The sequence below is a fragment of the Wolffia australiana genome, chromosome 11, assembly GCF_029677425.1.
Source record: "Wolffia australiana isolate 7733 chromosome 11, ASM2967742v1".
NCBI lineage: Eukaryota > Viridiplantae > Streptophyta > Magnoliopsida > Alismatales > Araceae > Wolffia > Wolffia australiana.
The window spans coordinates 8227422-8247296 of NC_135845.1; the positions used below are offsets into that span (position 1 = coordinate 8227422).

General features: G+C 37.9%; 2 protein-coding genes and 1 long non-coding RNA gene across 5 annotated transcripts; all 3 read left to right on the forward strand.

Moving 5' to 3' along the window:
* Positions 1-663: 663 nt before the first annotated feature.
* LOC144709420 (uncharacterized) lies at positions 664-3273 on the forward strand. Its single transcript, XR_013583023.1, has 3 exons — positions 664-1089; positions 2579-2956; positions 3041-3273. It is a non-coding gene; the product is annotated as an uncharacterized LOC144709420 (long non-coding RNA).
* A 2604-nt stretch (positions 3274-5877) lies between these two features.
* On the forward strand, positions 5878-10704 carry LOC144709231 (la-related protein 6A-like). Its single transcript, XM_078582699.1, has 10 exons — positions 5878-6181; positions 6291-6372; positions 7281-7378; positions 8590-8664; positions 9360-9439; positions 9537-9603; positions 9701-9748; positions 9839-9907; positions 10270-10383; positions 10463-10704. Exons 1-10 carry the CDS (start codon positions 5942-5944, stop codon positions 10616-10618), a joined length of 1029 nt encoding a protein of 342 aa, XP_078438825.1. The 5' UTR covers positions 5878-5941; the 3' UTR covers positions 10619-10704.
* Positions 10705-10967: 263 nt separating this feature from the next.
* Positions 10968-14934, forward strand: TRANS11 (translocase 11). 3 transcript variants are annotated; one of them, XM_078582697.1, is made up of 8 exons: positions 10973-11204; positions 11279-11353; positions 11435-11670; positions 12638-13085; positions 13175-13239; positions 13383-13576; positions 14058-14266; positions 14574-14934. In XM_078582697.1, exons 1-8 carry the CDS (start codon positions 11088-11090, stop codon positions 14754-14756), a joined length of 1527 nt encoding a protein of 508 aa, XP_078438823.1. In that variant the 5' UTR covers positions 10973-11087; the 3' UTR covers positions 14757-14934. The 3 variants fall into 3 exon arrangements, with proteins under 3 accessions (XP_078438824.1, XP_078438823.1, XP_078438822.1); XM_078582696.1 differs by having other exon boundaries at positions 10989-11204; positions 11276-11353; XM_078582698.1 differs by lacking the exon at positions 11279-11353 and having other exon boundaries at positions 10968-11204.
* The last annotated feature ends 4941 nt before the right edge of the window (positions 14935-19875 follow it).

A 19875-nucleotide genomic window follows, 5' to 3' on the forward strand; every position in this document is an offset into this window, starting at 1 on the left:
GATTGAGTGACTCGTATCGATCATTGCCTCAATTTGCATTGTCATTTTTGCCCCACATCTCCCCAAGCTGAGACTATGGAGCACCTTTTCTTCCATAGTGAAACAACCCTAAACTATTGGTGCCAAATTACACATCATTGATGCCCAGTACTATGTACCCCTTCTACTCTAGCACTGTTAGAGTGTTTTGGCAAGTTTTTCTCTCGCCAATGCACTCTCAGCAAAGCCCATTCCTTCACGTCATCATAGCTTACTTACTATGGGAGATCTAGAAAGGGAAATTTTCATCTTGATAACATTCAAATATGAGCTAAATAAATGCTAATTGCCTCACATTTATTGGGTTTTAATGCTCTAAAACACTAATTTTTAATGCATGTTATCATGATTTTATGTTAAAAGAAGAATTTCCTTAAAATTCAAGTTTAATAATACATATAATAAATAATTAGGTCAATTTAAAAATTTTAATGGTTTTAAAATGATGATTAGGACAATTTAAATGAATTTAATTGACCTATTTCTATAAATAAAAATAAGCTAAAAATTTTTTTTTATTAAAACTGGCTTTTAGTGGGCCGATTTGAGAGCTAATAGTTTTCTTTAAAAAGCGCAACGCGTATGAAAGGATGCACCGCACGCAGTGAGGCGTAAGCGAATCAGAAGTGCCGTTTGTGCCTTCGGTGTGCGACACGCATGCACGAAATTTCGTGTGTGTCGCGCACAGAGTATAGCCACATAAAGGCCCGAGGAGCCAATCCCGTCGCGTTGTACGCTCTGCGTACAAGAAGAAGAAAATAAAAATAACAGAATCGGAAGAACAAGTTCTTCTGATTCTGCGGCGATAAAAAGCGATAAAGGAAGATTATTCCGGCGTTCTTGATTTTTTAAGCTGAAGGAAGGATCGCCTAGCCTCCCTCAAGACTAAAGAATCAGCACGTGCGATTCGAAGACCGATTGGGGCAGGAATTCGGCCCATCCGTCGCCGCCGTTTTTCATCGAGTTCAAGCCAAAATCAGTGGAAAAACTTGGCGTTCATTGTTCGGGATTGGCTCAGATTGATTCCCTGATAGCTCCTGGTACCTCTAGGTTTATTCCTGTTTGATTTTTGCACTTTATTTCATACTTGATTTTCTGAAATTCGCATTCCGTTTATGTTCGTCGTCGTTTTTTTATGTTCTGATTTTAATCATTTTAGCTCGTGAATTTTAGTTTGATTTCAAATCAATTATCCTAGATCGATTGTCCCTATCCTATTTTGAATCACATTTGTTCCTTAAAATCATAAAATCCATGCTCATGCTGCTGAAAATTCAGCGAATCGTGAATCAGATTCACGATTCGCAATCATAGGATATTTTTGCAATTCCGAATTAATCAGGGTTAAATAAAATATAATAATAAAAAAAATTCTTCTTAACATTCTAAATCCGTGAGAAATCAATCAAATAAGATACAAATCACTAGAAAATATTACCTTAGGCCTTCTAGCCTATGAGAAATTTGAATACATCCTTATAAAAAGACTGGTAATAACTATTGTGACAGATTTCTTCTCTAAATCATTTTCAATTGACTAAAAAGAAATTTTAAAAAAAAATATTCAAGCTGCATCAAGTATTCAGGTTAAACAAACGCGTTAAGCACACTTCAAGCAAACTGTTGATCTAGATATTTGTTACACTGACATCCTAAGAATCTAAGATCCATTGGATACTTAAACAACCTAGTAGGGGATTAGTTAGTAATTCTTGTCAAGGATTGCTAACTAATCATAAAATCTATTAAAAGTAAAAAAAATCATAGCTATTAAAACTTGAGTGCTAATCCCTAATTTGAGGAAAACTGAACTTTCCTATCGCCTCCCTAGGGTTCGACCCCTTACTCAAGCATTAAGGGACATAAAAATTTTAGCGATTAAGCTCAAAAAATCCCTAAATAACGACATATATACACGCATTTTTTAGCTTATCATTTGGCGCCGTTGCCGGGAAGGCAACAAAGCGTGCAACGCGATGGGATTGGCTCCGCGGGACTTTATGTGGCTATACTCTGCGCGCGACACGCACGAAATGGTGTGCGTGTGTGTCGCGCACCGAAGGTGTGAAAAACCCTTCTGATTCGCTTATGCCCCCCTGCGTGCGGTGCGTTCTTTCGTGCGTTCTGCGGGTTTTAAAAGAAACTGTTAGCACTCAAAACAGCCCACTAAGGGCCGGTTTAAATAAAAAAGGTTTTTTTAATTTTTTATTAAAAGAACACATAAAATAAATTGTAAAAATCATTTCTAAATGCATAAAAAAAACTAGTTTGTTCATTTCAAAAAGACCTTTAATTTTTAGCTTCTTTTTATTTATAGAAATAGGTCAATTAAAATCATTTAAATTGTTCTAATCATCATTCTAAACCATTTAAATGTGTAAATTGACCCAAATATTGATTAAAGGTGTTATTTAACTTGAAATTCAAGGAATTTATTATTTTAACCTAAAATCATGATAACATGCGCTACAAAATAAATGTTTTATGCATTAAATGCCCAAAAAAATGATGAAATTAACACTTTCTCAACTCTTATTAGCATGTTATCACATCTCATTTGCAAGGACCCAAATGCGACCACCGGATATCATGTGACGAGTCAAGTAGCGGATACGACACAACCACCATCTCATTCTGCCATGTGCCTGCAGCTCAGCCCTTGTGTGTGATCTCCTTCATACTTGGGGCATTACGGTGACCCTCACCTCCATCACTATTCGACTACAACTTGTCTACTTGCATCCACCACCAATTGGCAACCTCAAGTTGAATGTGAATGGTGCCGCAAAAAGGAACCCAGGACTAGCTGGAGGGAGTGGTATCCTCTGTGGTCACACAAGGAGAATTCTCTTTGCCTTCTCCTCCTTTTATGGTATCCAAACTAACGCATCAGCCAAGGCTATGGTGATATGTGATGGTTGACTCCTCTGCAATGAATGAAACCTTCACAATATCGTTGTAGAATCGAAATCAAAAGTGTTAGTTGACATGTTTCATGTAGGTTTTTGCTCCTAGCGGCTGTTGCAGCGCGTATGGGAGGACATCATGTGGTGCTACCCTCGTTTGACTAGTGTTCATCACTAGTTGTGCGAAGACAACCAGAAAGGAGATGCCCTTGCCAACCACATGGTATGCAGCCTGCATCCTTACAGCCTGCATTTGTGCAGCCTTTAATCACAAAGCCTTCTCTGTGGTTCGAACCCTTATTCACCAATTTACATTAGTAATAATTGAATTCTGTTTAATTATAAATATTACTGCATGTCTTGAAATTACACATCGACTAGGTTAATTGCCTAAATTTTGACTTATTAGTGACAGTGGTACATGAGGTGATGCTAGGTGATGATAGGTTCAGATGACGATGGATGTTGATGATGGATAGGGGTGCTACATGATCTACCTAAATATGTTGAAGTGAATGTAAGGCAAGAGTCAAACCTTATATCCCTATACTCTATCAAGATCAAGCCATCTTCCCGATGCACATCAGCCTCCCTACTTCTCTATTCACCCTCTCCAAGCACTAAAGACACCAAGAACAACCTTGATGGACATTGAAAACTTTACTTTCTTTCAATCTGTCTCTCTAGGAGGAAGTGAGCTTAACTATGTTTTTTTCTAGGGTTTGGGAGGTCAATTTATATATCCATGGATGAATAGAGGACATAAAGAAGAAACTGCCCTTAAAATTACAGCTTAATCAGAGTTTTGGATCATTAGATATCAAGCCCGAAAATTGGATGATTCCTACCTAATGATTTGATCCAACGATTTTTCTCTCCTCGTTCCCATTGACATTGTCATGTCATTCAATTAAGATTTCATCTTGTCATGACATTCACTGCGATGATTGGCTCAGATTCATCCTCATCATCCACGACCTATGGTCCTTGTTATGCTAAGTGTTGCCTCTCGAAAATGACAACATCAAAAGATAACAGTTCTATATTATAATATTCATTTTAATAAGTATGTCGTAGTTGACGTGGTGACGCATCAGTGTGTGCAACATGAGGCCGCTCCCTTTTAAGAGCCACTGATAGGATGACTCAGGTGTGCCACATGTACATGTGCTGCCATGTGTCTCATGACATGCCGGACATGCTGCAACTTTTGACTAGTTCAACTGTTAAAATTGTTATTTTGGTAAATTTGAGCATTGGCCTTCATGTAGCATTTATCGCAAAAAGCTCATCCTTTTTTGATTGGGGCACGCCTTCTAGCGAGAATAAAATTAAGAGAGATAAAGCATTAGTCGTACATGCCATTATGGCATCCGTATTGCGATGCCATAACAGTTTATGTCAATGATTGGCTGACGCCAATCATTAACCTTAACCATTGGTTGGTCGCCATTGGATTTGTCGAACAGCAACAGGTGGCATTGCGCAAAGAAAATTAAAATAATATTTTGAAATTCATGTTAATATAATGTTGAAATTTTAATGGAAAATCATATTTTGACTCAGAAATTATTTTCTTTCAGAAAATGTTGTCAAAAAATTTGTAAAAATGCGTAGAAATGCATAAAAAAATCAAAATATCATTCTAAAATAAATTTAATCATTTTAACCTGATAATATGCACATATAATCAACTTAATGAGAATAAACATGTAAATATGTTCTGATTAGGCAACAAAAAATGCATGTTATCAGTAATTTAGTGTTGTGATTTTCAGATAGTTTGATGTTCATCTTGATTGTTCTTAATAATATTTAGAAGAGATATTTAAAGGAGAGGAATCATTGTATTCAGATCTTGTCCTAATTCATCAAGTCATTTTGTGAATGCAGAGACTTCATTATAAACATCACAATATTAAGATTTGTTTTATTTAAATTAAATGATGACATGGAAGTTTTATTTGGTTTAACGACATCATAATATCCATCAAAACTTCCGTTATATTTTTATAAATTGAAAAGCCATAATATTTTATGTTTGCCTTTTTATCAATTGATGAGATGAGCATGAAAGCATGAAACATTATTATACTGAAGAAGTTTATTAAAATACATAGCATTTGATGGAATCATATGGATTTTTAGGTTCTATCCGAATTAATTATGAACAAAAAATAAAGTTAGCTTCATCCATATAGAATGAAAAGTGCATGTTGCGATACACTAGCCCAAATATTATATTGTCGTGATGTGACAATACACACGTTTGAAGATGTCATCCTTGCATTATCTTCATCGTCTACTCACTATTGTCTTTGTAAACCTACAGCCATTTCTCTAAAGCCCTCCCTTCCGCAGATGAATGATGAGTTACCATCATAATCATCATCATCATAATTACAAAAAAATTGTGATAGATGTATGATGATAATGAGTTCTAATCATCTTCACCATCATCACCGCCTCCACCACCTTCATCATCAACATCGCCACCAGCACCATCACCATCAGCAGCAGCATCACCATCATCATCATGATCACGATTACTATTATCATCATAAGCATCACCTCCGGCACCAGCATCATCACCGTTTTCTACTCCTGATATGACCCAAACCCTAAAACATATGATTTTACTATGTTAGGAAAGGGAATTCGTACATGAAAGAGATATCATAATCACACTGAATCATAACTTTTAACTATTAAAATTGTAAACCCAATGAAAGACCAAATAATCTGCTTTTAAGTAATGCCATGACATTTAAATCTCAACCATGGACAAGTCTATTCATCCACATCTCCAATGCCCATGTATCATTTAATGGCATTATAAAAGATGTAAGATTGGCCGATCTTTTGTAATATTCTGTGATGGTCTCGCCAGCTGCCTTCTCCAAGGCCCACTATAAAAGCTAGAGCAGAGGGACAATGAACTTTGTGGCGGTGTTTTTGAAGCGCCGTCGCCGCCTTTTTCTCTCGGTTTCCGGGAGATGGAAGGCCAGCCGGAGCTCGGCGGAGATCGATCTGCCCATTTCGAGTCTTTTGAAATCATGGGTTTGGATTACAACTCGAAACCCATCGAGATTTCGTCGGTTCTTCTTTCTTCTGGCGATAGTTCTGTTCTTGCAACCTCCTTGGATGCCCAAGAATCTAAAGAAATCGTTCCAGAGATTACCCCTGTTCGACCATCGTCTCCTGCGACGGATATTATGCAAAAGATTGTGCGCCAGGTGAATGATCTTCGTTTTTATATTCCATTTTTTTTCTTTTTTTTTCCCATTTGTTGAATAACATTTGATGGTCCTTTGTTGATGTCGATTTATTTTCATGGATTTGCAGGTGGAATACTACTTTAGCGACGAAAACTTGCCCACTGACAAGTTCATGTTGAAGTATGTGAAGAAGAACAAAGAGGGATACGGTAAGCCTCCGCGGTATTTATTCCTTTTGCTAGTTTCATATGTATTCTTTTTTTTCCAAGTGGAAGATTGAGTGGTCATGAGGAAGAAGGTTTGATGATGGATGAATGGATGTTGGGAGACGATGAAGACCGCAGCATGATGATAATCTCACCATGGGTGGATGCTAGAATGATTTATTTTCTTACTCATCTGAGTCTTCTGAATTCATGTTTTCATGAATTTCATCGAATAGAATGCTGGAAAATGATGAAACTGATGAGATGAAGCAGGTACTTACGACAGAAAATTTCAAGATAGAAGTTTTCTTGGTTCTTCCGAAGAACCCGCCTGTGCCGGACTTCTGGTTTTCTATCATGATCATGAAAACTAGTTGCTATCCATGGCGCTGCTGGTTCTTGGTTGTGCCGGGCTCCTAGCTTGATTCTGTGTGACTAATCAATGACTTCAATCTGATTCATCTTTCAAGTGGTATTTATACCATTTTCGTCTCTTTCACGAGCTTCTATCTTGATCCTGGCATACTGCTCAAGGATTTCTATCTGGCCAATCCTCAATTTTTTCTGTGTGAACCGTTTCTGCTAACTATGAAGTTGATTTCTTTTCCGTCATTGAGAAATGTCTCCTACCTTGATTCTGAGTGACTAATCAGTGCCTTCTACCTGATTTTTCCTCTCTTTTGTTGGATCCAAACCTAAACCCTTCTAGGGATTTGTCTGTCATTTCAGCCCTGTAATTGTGCTGAGCCCCTAAGTTGATTCTTAGTGACTGATAAATGGCCTCTGTCTTATTCATCCTCTGTTTTTCAAGAATCGAACCCCAGAATTTTTTATACTTCCAGATTTTGCATGCATAAAGACATGGTTTATCTTTTTTTGGGGTTTTGGGCTGAACTGATTTTTCTTCCCAGTCCCCATTGGGGTGATCGCATCTTTCCGGAGAATGAAGAAGCTAGTTGAAGATGATGATGCACTCATAGCCGCCGCCCTTCGGACGTCATCCCAACTGGTGAGATCTCCTCCGGTGACATGTGACTAGTTGCGGCTGCCGCTTCGTCCATTAGGGTTCTGCAGGACTGGGGTGGGGTGGTCGGGTGGTCAGGCCGGCTGGGCCATCGACCGGACCCATAGTGGACCGGACCCATAATACGATTAACTGGATCAAATATTCGTCATGTATGACTATGTACGTGCATCAATTTTAATTGAACCAACCAGATATGGTAATCTGACAAAACTAGAGGGCCACATCAGATATGAAAACGATATTGTCGGTCCCGTAAAACTTGATAGCTTCTTGTTGGGCTCTCTGGGTCAGGTCGGTTCTTAGTGGTCTCTTAATAAGACTAATTGCATCAAATATTTGTCATATGTTGTTATATACAGCTATCAAGTTTTACGGGACCGACAATATTGTTTTCATATCTGATGTGGCCCTCTAGTTTTGTCAGATTGCCATATCTGGTTGGTTCAGTTAAAATTGATGCACGTACATAGTCATACATGACGAATATTTGACCCAGTTAATCGTATTATGAGGCCACTAATGCTCGACCCACCCTAGAGGGCAGGTCAGGGGCTGGGCTGACCTGGGGTCAGGTCGGCCTAACCAACCTGACTATTGGGCTAATTAACCTGATGCCCAACCTACGTTGTGGGTCGGGTCAGAATGCTACCGCATATGACTAATTGCATCAAATATTACTAATATATTCTTTATATACATCAATTCTTTATGGAATTACCTGATCTGGTAATCTGATCCAACCAACGAGCCTAGCTGACCCAAATGAAAAATTGGGCTTTCTGGGCCGACGAGGCCATGTATTTTGCCCTGACCTGCTGGCTCGGCTGAGCCAGTATGGCCGTTTATTCATTTGGGTCTCACAATAGAACTAATTCCATCAAATATTAATAATAAATTATAATGTGCACATGTCAATTCTTTCAGGACTGGTGTGATCCGCTAATCTGACCCAACCTGCCAAACAAAATGAGTAATTGGGCTTACTGGGCAACCAAGTCAGGTGCTGGGCCCTGAGCTGGCCAACCTTGTAAGCCCACTTATTTATTTGGGTCTGGTGTGTTGGGGGGTTGGTTCGGGTCAGATCAACCGATTCCAGACAGCTCAATTAGGGGTTGGCTGACCAGACCTGTTTGTAGAATCGTCGCCTCTGGTCACTTGATGATATCATGTATGTTTTTCGCCCAACTATGCAGGTTGTCAGCAAGGAGGGGAAGAGAGTAAAACGATTGCACCCACTTCCTCCGCCAGCAGAACCAGAAGACAGAAGGGTAATTTAGTTTTTCGTTTTTTACATTTTATGTTACTTTCTCCCTTTTTGACCTGTAGCTTGGCTCTGGGAATAAATAAGTACTACACTCCTTTTATCGTTTTAAAATTTAATTTGGCTCTGAAAATAGACGGTTGTCATTATTATCTTTCCTTTTTAAACTGTTATTGGCCCTGAGAATAGATAAGTATTATTCTCCTCTGATTTGTACTTTTTCCTGAGAATTACTCTTATCATTTTATCTCCTCTTTTCATTTTAGATTGAAATTTGGTTATCTGAATAGGCGCCGTCATTATCTTTCCTTTTTAAACTGTTTATCTCCTCTTATTGTTTTTATTTGTAATTTGTTTCTCAAAATAGGCGGCTGTCATTAATATCTTTCCTTTTTAATTGCTATTTAGCGATGGTAATAGATAATTATTCTTCTCCTCGTATTTTTTCTAATTTTTTGGCTGTTATTACTTTGTTTCCTTTTCAACTGTAATTTAGCCATGAGAATAGATAATTATTATTCTCTTCTTATTTAAAATTGTAATCTGGCTCTGATGATAGAGCATATTTCGTTATTTTATTCTCGTTTCAAATTGTGATTGGCTCTGAAAATGGATAGATATTACTTTTATTTTCTTCCTATTTTAAAAAAAATAGCAAATACCTTTAATTTTGTTCTGAAAAGGATGGGTGTTCTTCCACAGCCGTGCACAGTTGTGGTGGAAAACCTTCCTTTGGACTGCTCTGAGGAGAGCCTCCAACCGACATTTGGAGCATCTGGCCAGTAAGACTCTACGATCGCCGAAATTACAAGTGTATCCTGCATTTCATCTTCTTCAATAAAACTCATGGGAGGAGTTTTTTGGGTATTTTTCTTGAAGGATCCAGCGCATCTCCATCCGCCACCCTGGCAGCACTCAAGAAGAGGACTCCAAAATCAGCTCAAAGGTTCTTTTTTTCCTCTAAAAAAGGAAAAATAAGAAAACAAGAAAAATATACCCATTTATTATTACCGAAATTTCTAATACTCTATGTCGTTCCTCAGTTGCACGCGCTCGTCGAGTACACGACACCTGCTGCTGCTGAGCATGCGGTAAGTATTTAGAAACTTTTTATTCTTATTTTAATTTATGAGTTAAAAATATCTAGTAGGGAAATATCTTTCTCTTGCCGGTGTGCCCAGGTGGCCTCTCTCAACGATGAGAAGAATTGGCGCAGCGGCCTTCGTGTGGAGCTCCTTCTCAAGCGAATGGTATTTTCTTTTTTAATTTTTTATTCTGAGGCTCGGGGACGGTTGACGGCCAGTCATCCGTCCCCTCCCGTCTGTCTCGGCAAGGTTCACAGAACCAGACGAGACGATTATTTCGCCCCGGTACGAAAAATCATCCCGTCTAAAACCTTAGACATTGGACGAGAAAGAAATTCGTCTTCTGGACGAAGGACAGGACGAATGTACTAAAATTCCATTTTACAATGTTTTTCTTGAGTTTTAGAACATCTATGATTCGGAGCGTCTATCTTTTTCCGTTCCTGGACGAGACGAAAACCGTCCCAAAGTGTCTTACATCCCGGTCTCGGACAATTGGGCACCTTACTGATGGCCTTGGTCTGCAGGGAAGGCTTGGGCTCGTGCCGAGAGCGCGCCGGCCCGGACCATCGGGCCATGAAGCGCAACCCGGCGGGGACAACGTGCCGGGCCTGGATGCGGCGGAGGCGGCGGGGCCAGAGGTAGAGGCTGACGTCACAGATTTCTCTCTTTCTGTATGGTCTAGGCGTGGGCCCACCAGACTAATGGGCCAGTCTGCAGGCCCAGCAAGGGAGGAGGAAAGCGCGCGGGAAGGGCGGCCCAAGAAGCCACCAGCCGGTGGGCCCCACCAAGGCCCCCCCGGTGGGGCCCAGGATGCCCGACGGGACACGTGGCTTCACCATGGGCCGCGGCAAGGCCTTGCTCCCCGCCCCATAAAATATCTTCTTTTTCCCCATATTGTATGTACACTCATCTGTACAGCGCCTCGGTGATGACGAAATATCTTCGCGGTTCGAACTGTACGTAACGGCCGGTCGAATGTGTAACGGTTGATCCCGAGCGACCCGTCCCGTCCGAGACATTCTCTTGCCCTGTCTTATGTCTGGGATAAGGCAGTGCATTAGGCCTCTCATAATTTGACACGTGGCAAGCACGTATCGGGGAAATCTCACGCGGAGATGACGAAAAGCAGACAGGCAGATGGATGAACGGATAACCAAAAGAACGGCCTTCATTCGTTAACCGTCATTCGTAAATTGGGTTAAGTACTTTTCAAGGTTGGAACGAATGACGGATTGATCCGTCCGATCCGTCCGATCTAACTGTGGCTTCGCCTATAAATAAGGCCTTCTCTCACACTCTGCTAGCTCTTCGTTCTTCCGTCGTTTTCTGTTGTTCTTCGTCGATGCGGCTTCTGCGGAGTTCTTCCCCGACGGTGTTCATGGCTTGGAGAGGTATTTCGATTTCTTCGCACTCTGCTTCATCCGCGGTAGCAATCCTCAGGCGATCTCCCCGAGTCAAGGTATAGCTGCTCAAATCGCGCTTTTCTCCCTACTTTCCGGCATTTAGGTTAGTTGCATTCTGTTGTTGCAGCAGTGCTGGCGCTTTCGCCTTGATCGTCGCGGCTCCGGCGGCCTGTTGATCGTGAGATCGGCTGATTTTGGTGATGATGTGCGCGCTGACCGTGTGATATTTTCTTTCTGATCATTTTTCTGCGGCTTTCGTAATTTTGCGATTTTGATGATTTTTTAGGATTTCGGCGGTGTGGCTCCCTCGTTTCATGATGTGTACGGCGAAATGGCTGACGGCCGGCCTCTTGTGATGTCATCTTCTAGCGAGGGAGAGGAGAGTGATGCGGAGATTGTTTTTGATCCGAATTTGGATTTGGAGATGTCTGCGAGTAAGGACGGCAGGGAATCGCCCAAAACCGCGCTTGCTGTGGCGGCGCATCGGATTGCGGCTTTGAGAGGTGGCCGGAGGAGAGATGGGTACTGCGCTCTGAGCTACATTACTCTAAAAGTGTTGAATTTTGTTTCGAAATCTGTTGTGATTACTGTTGCATGGTTGACATGACTGAAACCGGGTGCATTAATTAAATGTAGAAGTTTTAGGCATGTTTATTTTAATGAAATCTTGATAATTTTTTTAATGTGGATCCTTTGATCTGTCTTAGTCCACTTCTGTCCATATTTTAGTTGGTCGATCACAAATAAGTAGAATAATTGATCGTCATTTGTGTGGGGCCATGAATATCTTTGACCCATTACACGAGTCAAGTTCTTGATTCGGGAAAGTTCTTCTCTGTCAGAAATGCATTTTGTTGACGAGGATTATCTTATTTGTTTTTCTTTTAGGCAGCATTTTCCGTTTCTCACTTTAATGTATTTTCTGTTACTCATTTGTGGCATATATTGTTTCGTGCTACAATCATAAGATGCCCAGTGATTATCTAGCAAATTAAGGACATTTTGATATTTCCGTCTCTCATATCTTTCTTTCAATAGATGTTACTCCGTTGAGATAACAGCCAAGAATGAAGAATTATGATATACTCCTCTGGATGTATATCAGGATGTGACTTGTCCGTCCCTTCCTCGTGTCCCCCTCTCGGACGCAGCAAACCCAATCTTCCTCAGTCACCTCACTGGATTTTCAGCTGGCTTGTCTCGTAATAGATCATTGTCTCGTCTCTAATTGGTCTCTCCTGGACTGGCTCGTCTGATGACTGATCCCGGTCTCATCTCTGATTGGTCTCTCCATGACCCCAATGATCATACAGCCTTCACTGGACTTCCAGCCATTACATCCCTGATCAATCCCCACCATCTTTGATTGATCCCTCTTCCTCCTCTAAGAAAACTCCTTCCTGAAAATAAATCTCAATCAAGGATCTTATAAATTTGCATTTTCCATTTTTATGAGGATTTTGCCTAATAGCACTTCTTAAACCTGCAGGATTATGACTGGGGTCTGGCTCAACGTGGCACTATTCTCCTTCTTGGCTGTGATTCTTTTATTTGTGGATTGGTGTTCCTGGCGGATTGTTAGACTGCCGCTTGAGCCGTTTTACTTCTCACGGCCTTTCTGTCTTTCAGCTGCATTTACGACTCTGACGGGTTACCTTTATGTTCCCCTCGCTCGTTGGGCGACGATCCATCACTTACAAAGTAAAAGGCCCAAGATGGGCCTACCAAAAAGAGAACCCCCTTCAATGGGTGGGCTTTTCTTCATTCCCATCAGTCTTTTAGTTTCAGGAATAACCACTCAGTTCTCTTCAGCTGAGGTTTTTGGTGCTGGGGTAATCACTTTGGTGTTTCTTGTGATTGGATTGCTTGAGGATGTGCTATCCATTGACGAGAAAAAGAGTCATTGGTTATCTGGATGCATTAAGTTCACGTTGCAGGTGAAAAAATAAACTGGCCAAAGGTATATAGTTTCCTTGCTTTATTTCTGTCAATAACTTTTACCATAGATTTTGTTTTCTTGTGACAGATCGCTGCTGGCACTTGCTTCTCTCTTTGGTTTTCCTTCTCAGAAACATCATCGTGTTATAACATGTATGCTCCTGTGGTCAATGTTTCCATTAGTAATTGTGTCACCATGCATATTAATCATGTCATTTTATGTGGACACGTTTCCATTAGACTTTAGATTGAATCCTCTATTCTTTTGCTGACTATTTTTTATATACTTGATGAAGGAAATTCTTGGTCCCCCTTCCTCAACCTCTTGGGTTGGTGTACCTGGGAAAGCTCTATTTGCCTCTCACAGCGTTTTGTTTCCTTTCCATGGGAAACGGAGTTAATTTGACTGATAGCCTCGATGGTGTTGCTGGAGGAATAAGTGCACTGGCTTTCATAGGGATGTCTATTGCTGTCCTTCCTGTTAATCCAGGTACATATCCCATGTTTACAATTCATTTTTTCCTTAAACTCTGTGCGTAAACTTTGAAACTTTATTTCATGCAAATGTGCTAGGATTGACAGACGATGATGAATTCTTCATTGCCATCGTCATCCATGGGACAGTTAGGACAATGACAATGGCCAAAGTTTCAGCAACAGATGGATGAGGATGATGATGACAATGGCTATTTGTCATCCTCATCATCATCGTCCACTCGTCATCGCTTTCATGGACGCCAAACCCTACCCCCAAATAGGACTGATAGATGATAACAATCATCGCCATCATCCCCATGTTCTGTCGCTGCCATCCATTTTACGGCAGCGGCTGTTGTATCAAATCGTCCTCATCATCAATGTATCAAACTAATGATGCCTAGAAACTGTATTATGATAACACACCGCCATCATTATTGTGTATATTAGACCCTACAATTGTCTGCGTTTAAAATATATATATTTATTTTCAGAGCTCTCAATTTTTGGAGCCTCGATGGCCGGTGCGTGTGCTGGTTTTCTTGTACACAATCGTTTTGAAGCATCTGTTTCCATGGGGCACAGTGGTTCCTCAGCGCTGGGTGGAGCACTTGCTGCCATGGCAGCCTCTTCTGGAATGTTCTTCCCTTTATTAATTTGCTCTGCTGCCCTCCTCTTGGAGTTATTTTGTGCGGTAGTGCAGGTAATGTCTCAGCAAGGTTTATTTTTTATTTTTCTCACGAACGATTTATAATGTTAATTTTTACTTCTCTAAAATATTTTTTTTCCATGTTGGTTAAAGTAATTAGTTGGGTTCAGCCTGATCCTGATCGATCAATGGGATCAGAGTTAGATCTGTCAGTTTTGGTTGGATCAAATCTTTTGTTAGACTGTATGGATCGGTTTGATCGATCGGGATTACAGTGGAGCATCGCGCAAGACTCTGTCAATCCGATCACGAATATTTGATTCATGGACCTGCACTCTTAATTTACTTTCTCTATGCACAGGTTTTCTGCTGCGTTGCCTCGAAGATATTCTCTGGAGCTGGGGGTAAATTTGTCAAAACGGTCCCTTTTCATCAGATCCTGAAGTGTTTTGGTTTTGGCGAGAGCGCAATAGTTGCTTGGTTTTACGTCGTCTCTTCAATCTTTTGCATGCTTGCCGGGTATGTGGGTCTCTGCATAGCCTGAATTTTGTTATCTTTTTGAGATTTTTGATTTTTATACCTTGTAAATATCAAGGCTTCTTCTTTGATGAGCCATATTAGGAGAATCAGGCATAATGGCCCAATTTCAATTATCTTAAAAATGTATATATATTTGACATGATATGTTTTGATCTTATCAAACATAAGGTGTCTTGCTTGCCTCTGAGGTTTTTGAATATTCATTTTGTGACTGTATATCTATTTGACATGATCTATTTTGATCTTATCGAACATAGGGCGTCTTTCTTGCGTCTGATCTTTTGATTTAATCTTGTGAATATCCATTTTGATTCTTTGACTTGCTATATCAGCAGAATCTATTATTGTTTTTATAAAAAATACGTTTTATGTTACTAACAAAAAATGACCTAAATTATAATGCATAAACAATGTCTCAATACATATATGAATGAATCTCCATTTTGCTTCCTAGACGTATGTTCTACCTTAATAAGTCCCCATGTCATATTTTTGACCAAGGTAATTTCATTTATGATGTTATTAGGTATTAGTTCATATCATGGATCCAACATTAAAATGATTGTGGACACTTTTCTTGATAGTTTTATAATGCGGGGATAAATATGATGACATATAATATTCTTAAATTCAGAAAAAAACTGTGATATTAAATAAAACGGATGTTGATATAACCAAACATTTTTCAGTGATTCTTGGTCCATAGATTAAATTATTGATAAATTGAGTCACAAATTTAGGTTTCAATGACAGAAATTTTGGCCAAGATCTAACATACCATTATAATATGAAGACATTAACGACTAACTATAGTTTCTAAAACCCAATTTTAATTCTGACATAGTGGGACGATTCTATATGAATTTTATAATTTTACCAGGTCTTGACATAAGTTGGCAAAGGATAAATATGTTGGGAAAAGTTGAAGTACCTTAGATCACATAAGTTATGATACCTAACTTTGAAAATTCATCAAAATCATCTTATTATAAATTTAGAAGTATGACAAGATTTGTGTTATTCAGACACTAAAATTTTACAGAACGCGTTGGATAAATTTGCCATAATCTATCCACAAAACTTCAATGATTATAAGGTGTGGAAATACAGGTGGTTGAATTTCCTAGCTACATGGGCTGAATATCTCCATTAATTAACAAAATACAATTTACTAGTACTGCAATTTAATTATTGGAGGTTTCCATAGATGATAAGTCTGATGCCTACAAGTTCAAAAGTGTTTTCCATTTAAGAATTGGTCATCTTTTGCTTGGGCCGCGATCCCATAGTTTAATCTTGATTGGCTTACATTTACTGATGTTGAATTGGTCACAAGCTTCAGCTCTCAAGCTTCAGCTCTTTAATGGGTCGAATTGTGTTGCTGGTCTTGCTTGAGAGCTGAAGCTTGAAGGCTGTAGCTGTGGGTCCTCTTTCTGCCTGATGACTGATGACACCCAAATTATTCAGTTATTTCTAGGGAATTTACATATTTTTCTGTATTAGAAATAATAATTATTCATGTTTTAAAGCTTACAAATGATTTAATTTATTTTGAGAGTGATATTATGATTTTTTGTGATTTAATGGTTTTAAGGATATTTCTGACAATATATTTATAATGAAATTACTTTAATGATTTAAAATATATATTCTTATGGAATTTTGGACATTAAATTCATTAATATACTGATTTTCTAAGTCAGAAAAAAATAAATTATATTTTACAACTTTGGATTTGTTTTATAAATATTAGTTAATTTATGTACGGTCGTAAAATTGTGCCTGCCACATGTGCCCATTCGATTTGATCAAGTCTCAACTAATCAAGAGTTTTGGCATAATTAACGGATCTAGTCATTGCAAAAATGTGTCATTATGGCATTGATGAAGTGATTTTATTGATCTTGTCTTCATTTTAGTATAAATTCTCATTTCATACATTTTTTATGGTGTAAGCTTTAAACCACTATTTTTAATGAAACTTCTACCTAATTTTTGAAGGCCATACATTCTTGTTTTGAACATGTTTCAAAATTTATTCTTGCGCAAGTGGGTGTTAAGTTAAACATTCATCACCTTAAATTATTCTAACCTCCGTCACTGAGACTTGGAAGAGTTATCGACAAAAAATGTCTTCATATTTTTTCTCTTTCTCTCCAAAGTTCTGCGTGTCACACTCGTAGATCTAGAATAAATGGAACATTTGATAAAGTTAGGTAAAATGGGTTTGAATATCCGATGAAGGCAAAAATGAATTCATCAACAATAAAAGAAAAGGCATCCTTTATAGGAGGGAGGATGAAAATAAAGATATATGATGTGGGAAAAAACAAGTCCAGAAGTGAATAAGACAAATACTTATCCTGCTAAACCTAGCACATCCTAGAGGTGATATAAAATCCTAATCATTCATTTTAAGACATCAGATAGTTACATCCATAGTAAAATAAATGACCATCAGTGTTACTAATTTATGTTGACTCCTCGTCATTGGTTTCATACCATTAAGCACAATATTTGATCCTGGCCAATAGATTTGTCTTCCTATTCCATGTTTAATCCTAAGTTGTATGTGTCCCTATTCAAGAGTTAATCTGATCCCCTATATGTGAGACATATAATAGGTTGGAATATGCCCAAACAAATCAATGACTAGAAATGCCCAAAATTCAAATAGTCATAACTTCTGATCCCATGGGTATTTTTGGATCAAATGGCCATCTTTTATTTCTCTTTCCATGACCAATGGTTGATCCTATTAATAGATCCCAAGATTAGGCTCTTCTTGTACTTCATTTTGCCTTTCTCCATGTGGGAGACCTTGTGAAACAAAGGTGTATGAGTGCCATTTTAGAGTTTTTCCTCTTCCAAAAGTGAGTTTCTTCCCTCTCTCTATCTATCTTCGTGTCCACTGCAACACGCCAAGGCACTGGGCACATTATACAGGTCCATGAAGGGAGATTAATGCTTGGGAGAATCACCAAAGAAATAGGTAAGTCCAAAACATTTAATTAGGAATTTTATTCCATTTCCCCCATCTTTCTATCTATTCCACATTCTCATATCACTTCACTCTCTGTTATAAGTAATTAAACCCTATGAGTAGGGATAAATGGCTTATACCACCCATTACTAATTAGGGTTTTCATAGGAAATCCCTAATTAGGGTTTCTTAATCATATCTATTCATTTCTCTTATCCCATCCTCACTCCACAATTTTAATACGATCCTAATCTCTGTTATAAGTTCATCATTCATATGATTAAGAATTAAGAACTTATACATATAAATTAATATAATTAAAATCACAATATATATCTATTATCTCTTCTTTCCACGCTCTCTCATTACTTTGTTCTAAATATCAATCTTAATCACAAAGCCTTCTTTGTGGTTCGACCTCTTACTCACCAATTTATGTCAGTAATAAGTGAACTAGGGTTAATTAAAAATATGATTGCATAAGTCTCGAAGTTACACATCGACTAGGTTAACCACCTAAAATTTGAAATATCCGTGTACTATTAAATTCCTTTAAAAAATCATTGAACAAGAAAATGATAGAAAAAATATTAAATATATGGCTAGGATGAGTTAACCTACTACTCATATCCACATCATTAGTATAGATGTGGAAAATAGCTACCAGATTGTGGAACTGATTTGGCCAAGTCATGGGCTCCTACTTATGGAGCCTTGAATTCCTCCTGTGGTACATGGCATTGATTCAGATTATTCCTTTCTTACTTTTGGTTTTATACATTCTCATTAAATATACATAAGCCTTTGAATTAACTCAAACTTAACTCGGATGTGAGATATAATAACTACATAAGTCAAGTAGTCAAATAAGTTTTATGAAGTGAGTTAGGGTTGGTCCCGAAACATGAATAGTGAAGAAAATTAGTGAAATTAGGACTTTATTAGTTATTTAAATATTTACTACCATTCTTTAACCATATTGAAAGCATACTTTTAAGACTGTTGCATATTGATTTCTTAAATTTTACTATATCATGAAAATTTTGATTGATCATTCCAGATGCACTAAAATATTTTTATCAATTATTTTGAAGAATTAGGCAGAACTTTCCACTTTAAGCACATAACAAAACATGGAAGTCCCTACAAAATGTACATTTAATAATAACTTTATAGGCATATGAGGAAGCTAGCTTTTGAGTAATATAATAATAGACTGTACTTTATATATATAGTCTCATTTGTTTTATCTCATCACATAACAAACATGCACATGTTCTGGAATTTTATATTTTTCTCTACACCTGGAATATGCTTCAACCAACTAATTATAGAATTTTCTGATTTTTTTTAAAAATATTTATATGGATTGTATTGACACATTGATCATGTACTAAGGGGAATCCTATCAATAAAGTTAGGATGTCCCAATTTTTTCCCACCTTTTTTAATTTTGAAATATTCTCATTTTCATATGAACTTTTGGAAACCAAGTGGACAATATTTGAATGAAAAAATAATATTTCGTTTTTAAAAAACTTTTAAGTAAGAAATAGAGGCTAATAACTGGGGTATGTCATTCGGAATAACAAAGCAATAGATAAAAGGTTGAGTTATGCCAGATAATTTTCCAGGTCATGTTCTCTTTGAACTAGACATTGGATTACTTTTAGAATTCAATAGAGACAAGATTCCTAAATGATTCCTAAATTATTTACAATTTATGCACAATAAAATTTTCATAACTGACATGCAAAGATTAATCTTTAAGGACATTTTAATAAAATTCTTTAATTTTTTGATAAATATTCAAAGTAATTTATGACTAAATAGAATCTGTGATTAAGAAAAATAAGTCCTCAGTCAACTAGTTGACTGATTGTAAATGAAGATATAATAGTAAGTCTAGTGAAAAAAGGCTACTTAGTTTGACCATATGGTTAAAAAGACAACTTGTATTTTATGTGATATGACGATAAACATATTCTCTAACATTGTTCAAATATTTGTCTCAATTTGACCTCATTTGATTGGTTTAATAACTATCAAATTCCTACTAGCTTCGTTGTGGTGTTTAAGGCTGAATTTATTGATGATTTACTAAAGATTAGTTACATGAAGATATTAATATCCGACAGTG

Coding starts and splice junctions, on each gene's coding strand:
- LOC144709231 (XM_078582699.1), top strand. CDS start 5,942: ATGGAAGGCCAGCCGGAGCTCGGCGGAGATCGATCTGCCCATTTCGAG. Junction 6,373..7,280: donor GAAGAACAAAGAGGGATACG/GTAAGCCTCCGC, acceptor TTTTCTTCCCAG/TCCCCATTGGGGTGATCGCA. Junction 8,665..9,359: donor CAGAACCAGAAGACAGAAGG/GTAATTTAGTTT, acceptor GTTCTTCCACAG/CCGTGCACAGTTGTGGTGGA.
- TRANS11 (XM_078582696.1), top strand. CDS start 11,088: ATGCGGCTTCTGCGGAGTTCTTCCCCGACGGTGTTCATGGCTTGGAGA. Junction 13,086..13,174: donor GCATTAAGTTCACGTTGCAG/GTGAAAAAATAA, acceptor TTCTTGTGACAG/ATCGCTGCTGGCACTTGCTT. Junction 13,240..13,382: donor ACATCATCGTGTTATAACAT/GTATGCTCCTGT, acceptor TACTTGATGAAG/GAAATTCTTGGTCCCCCTTC.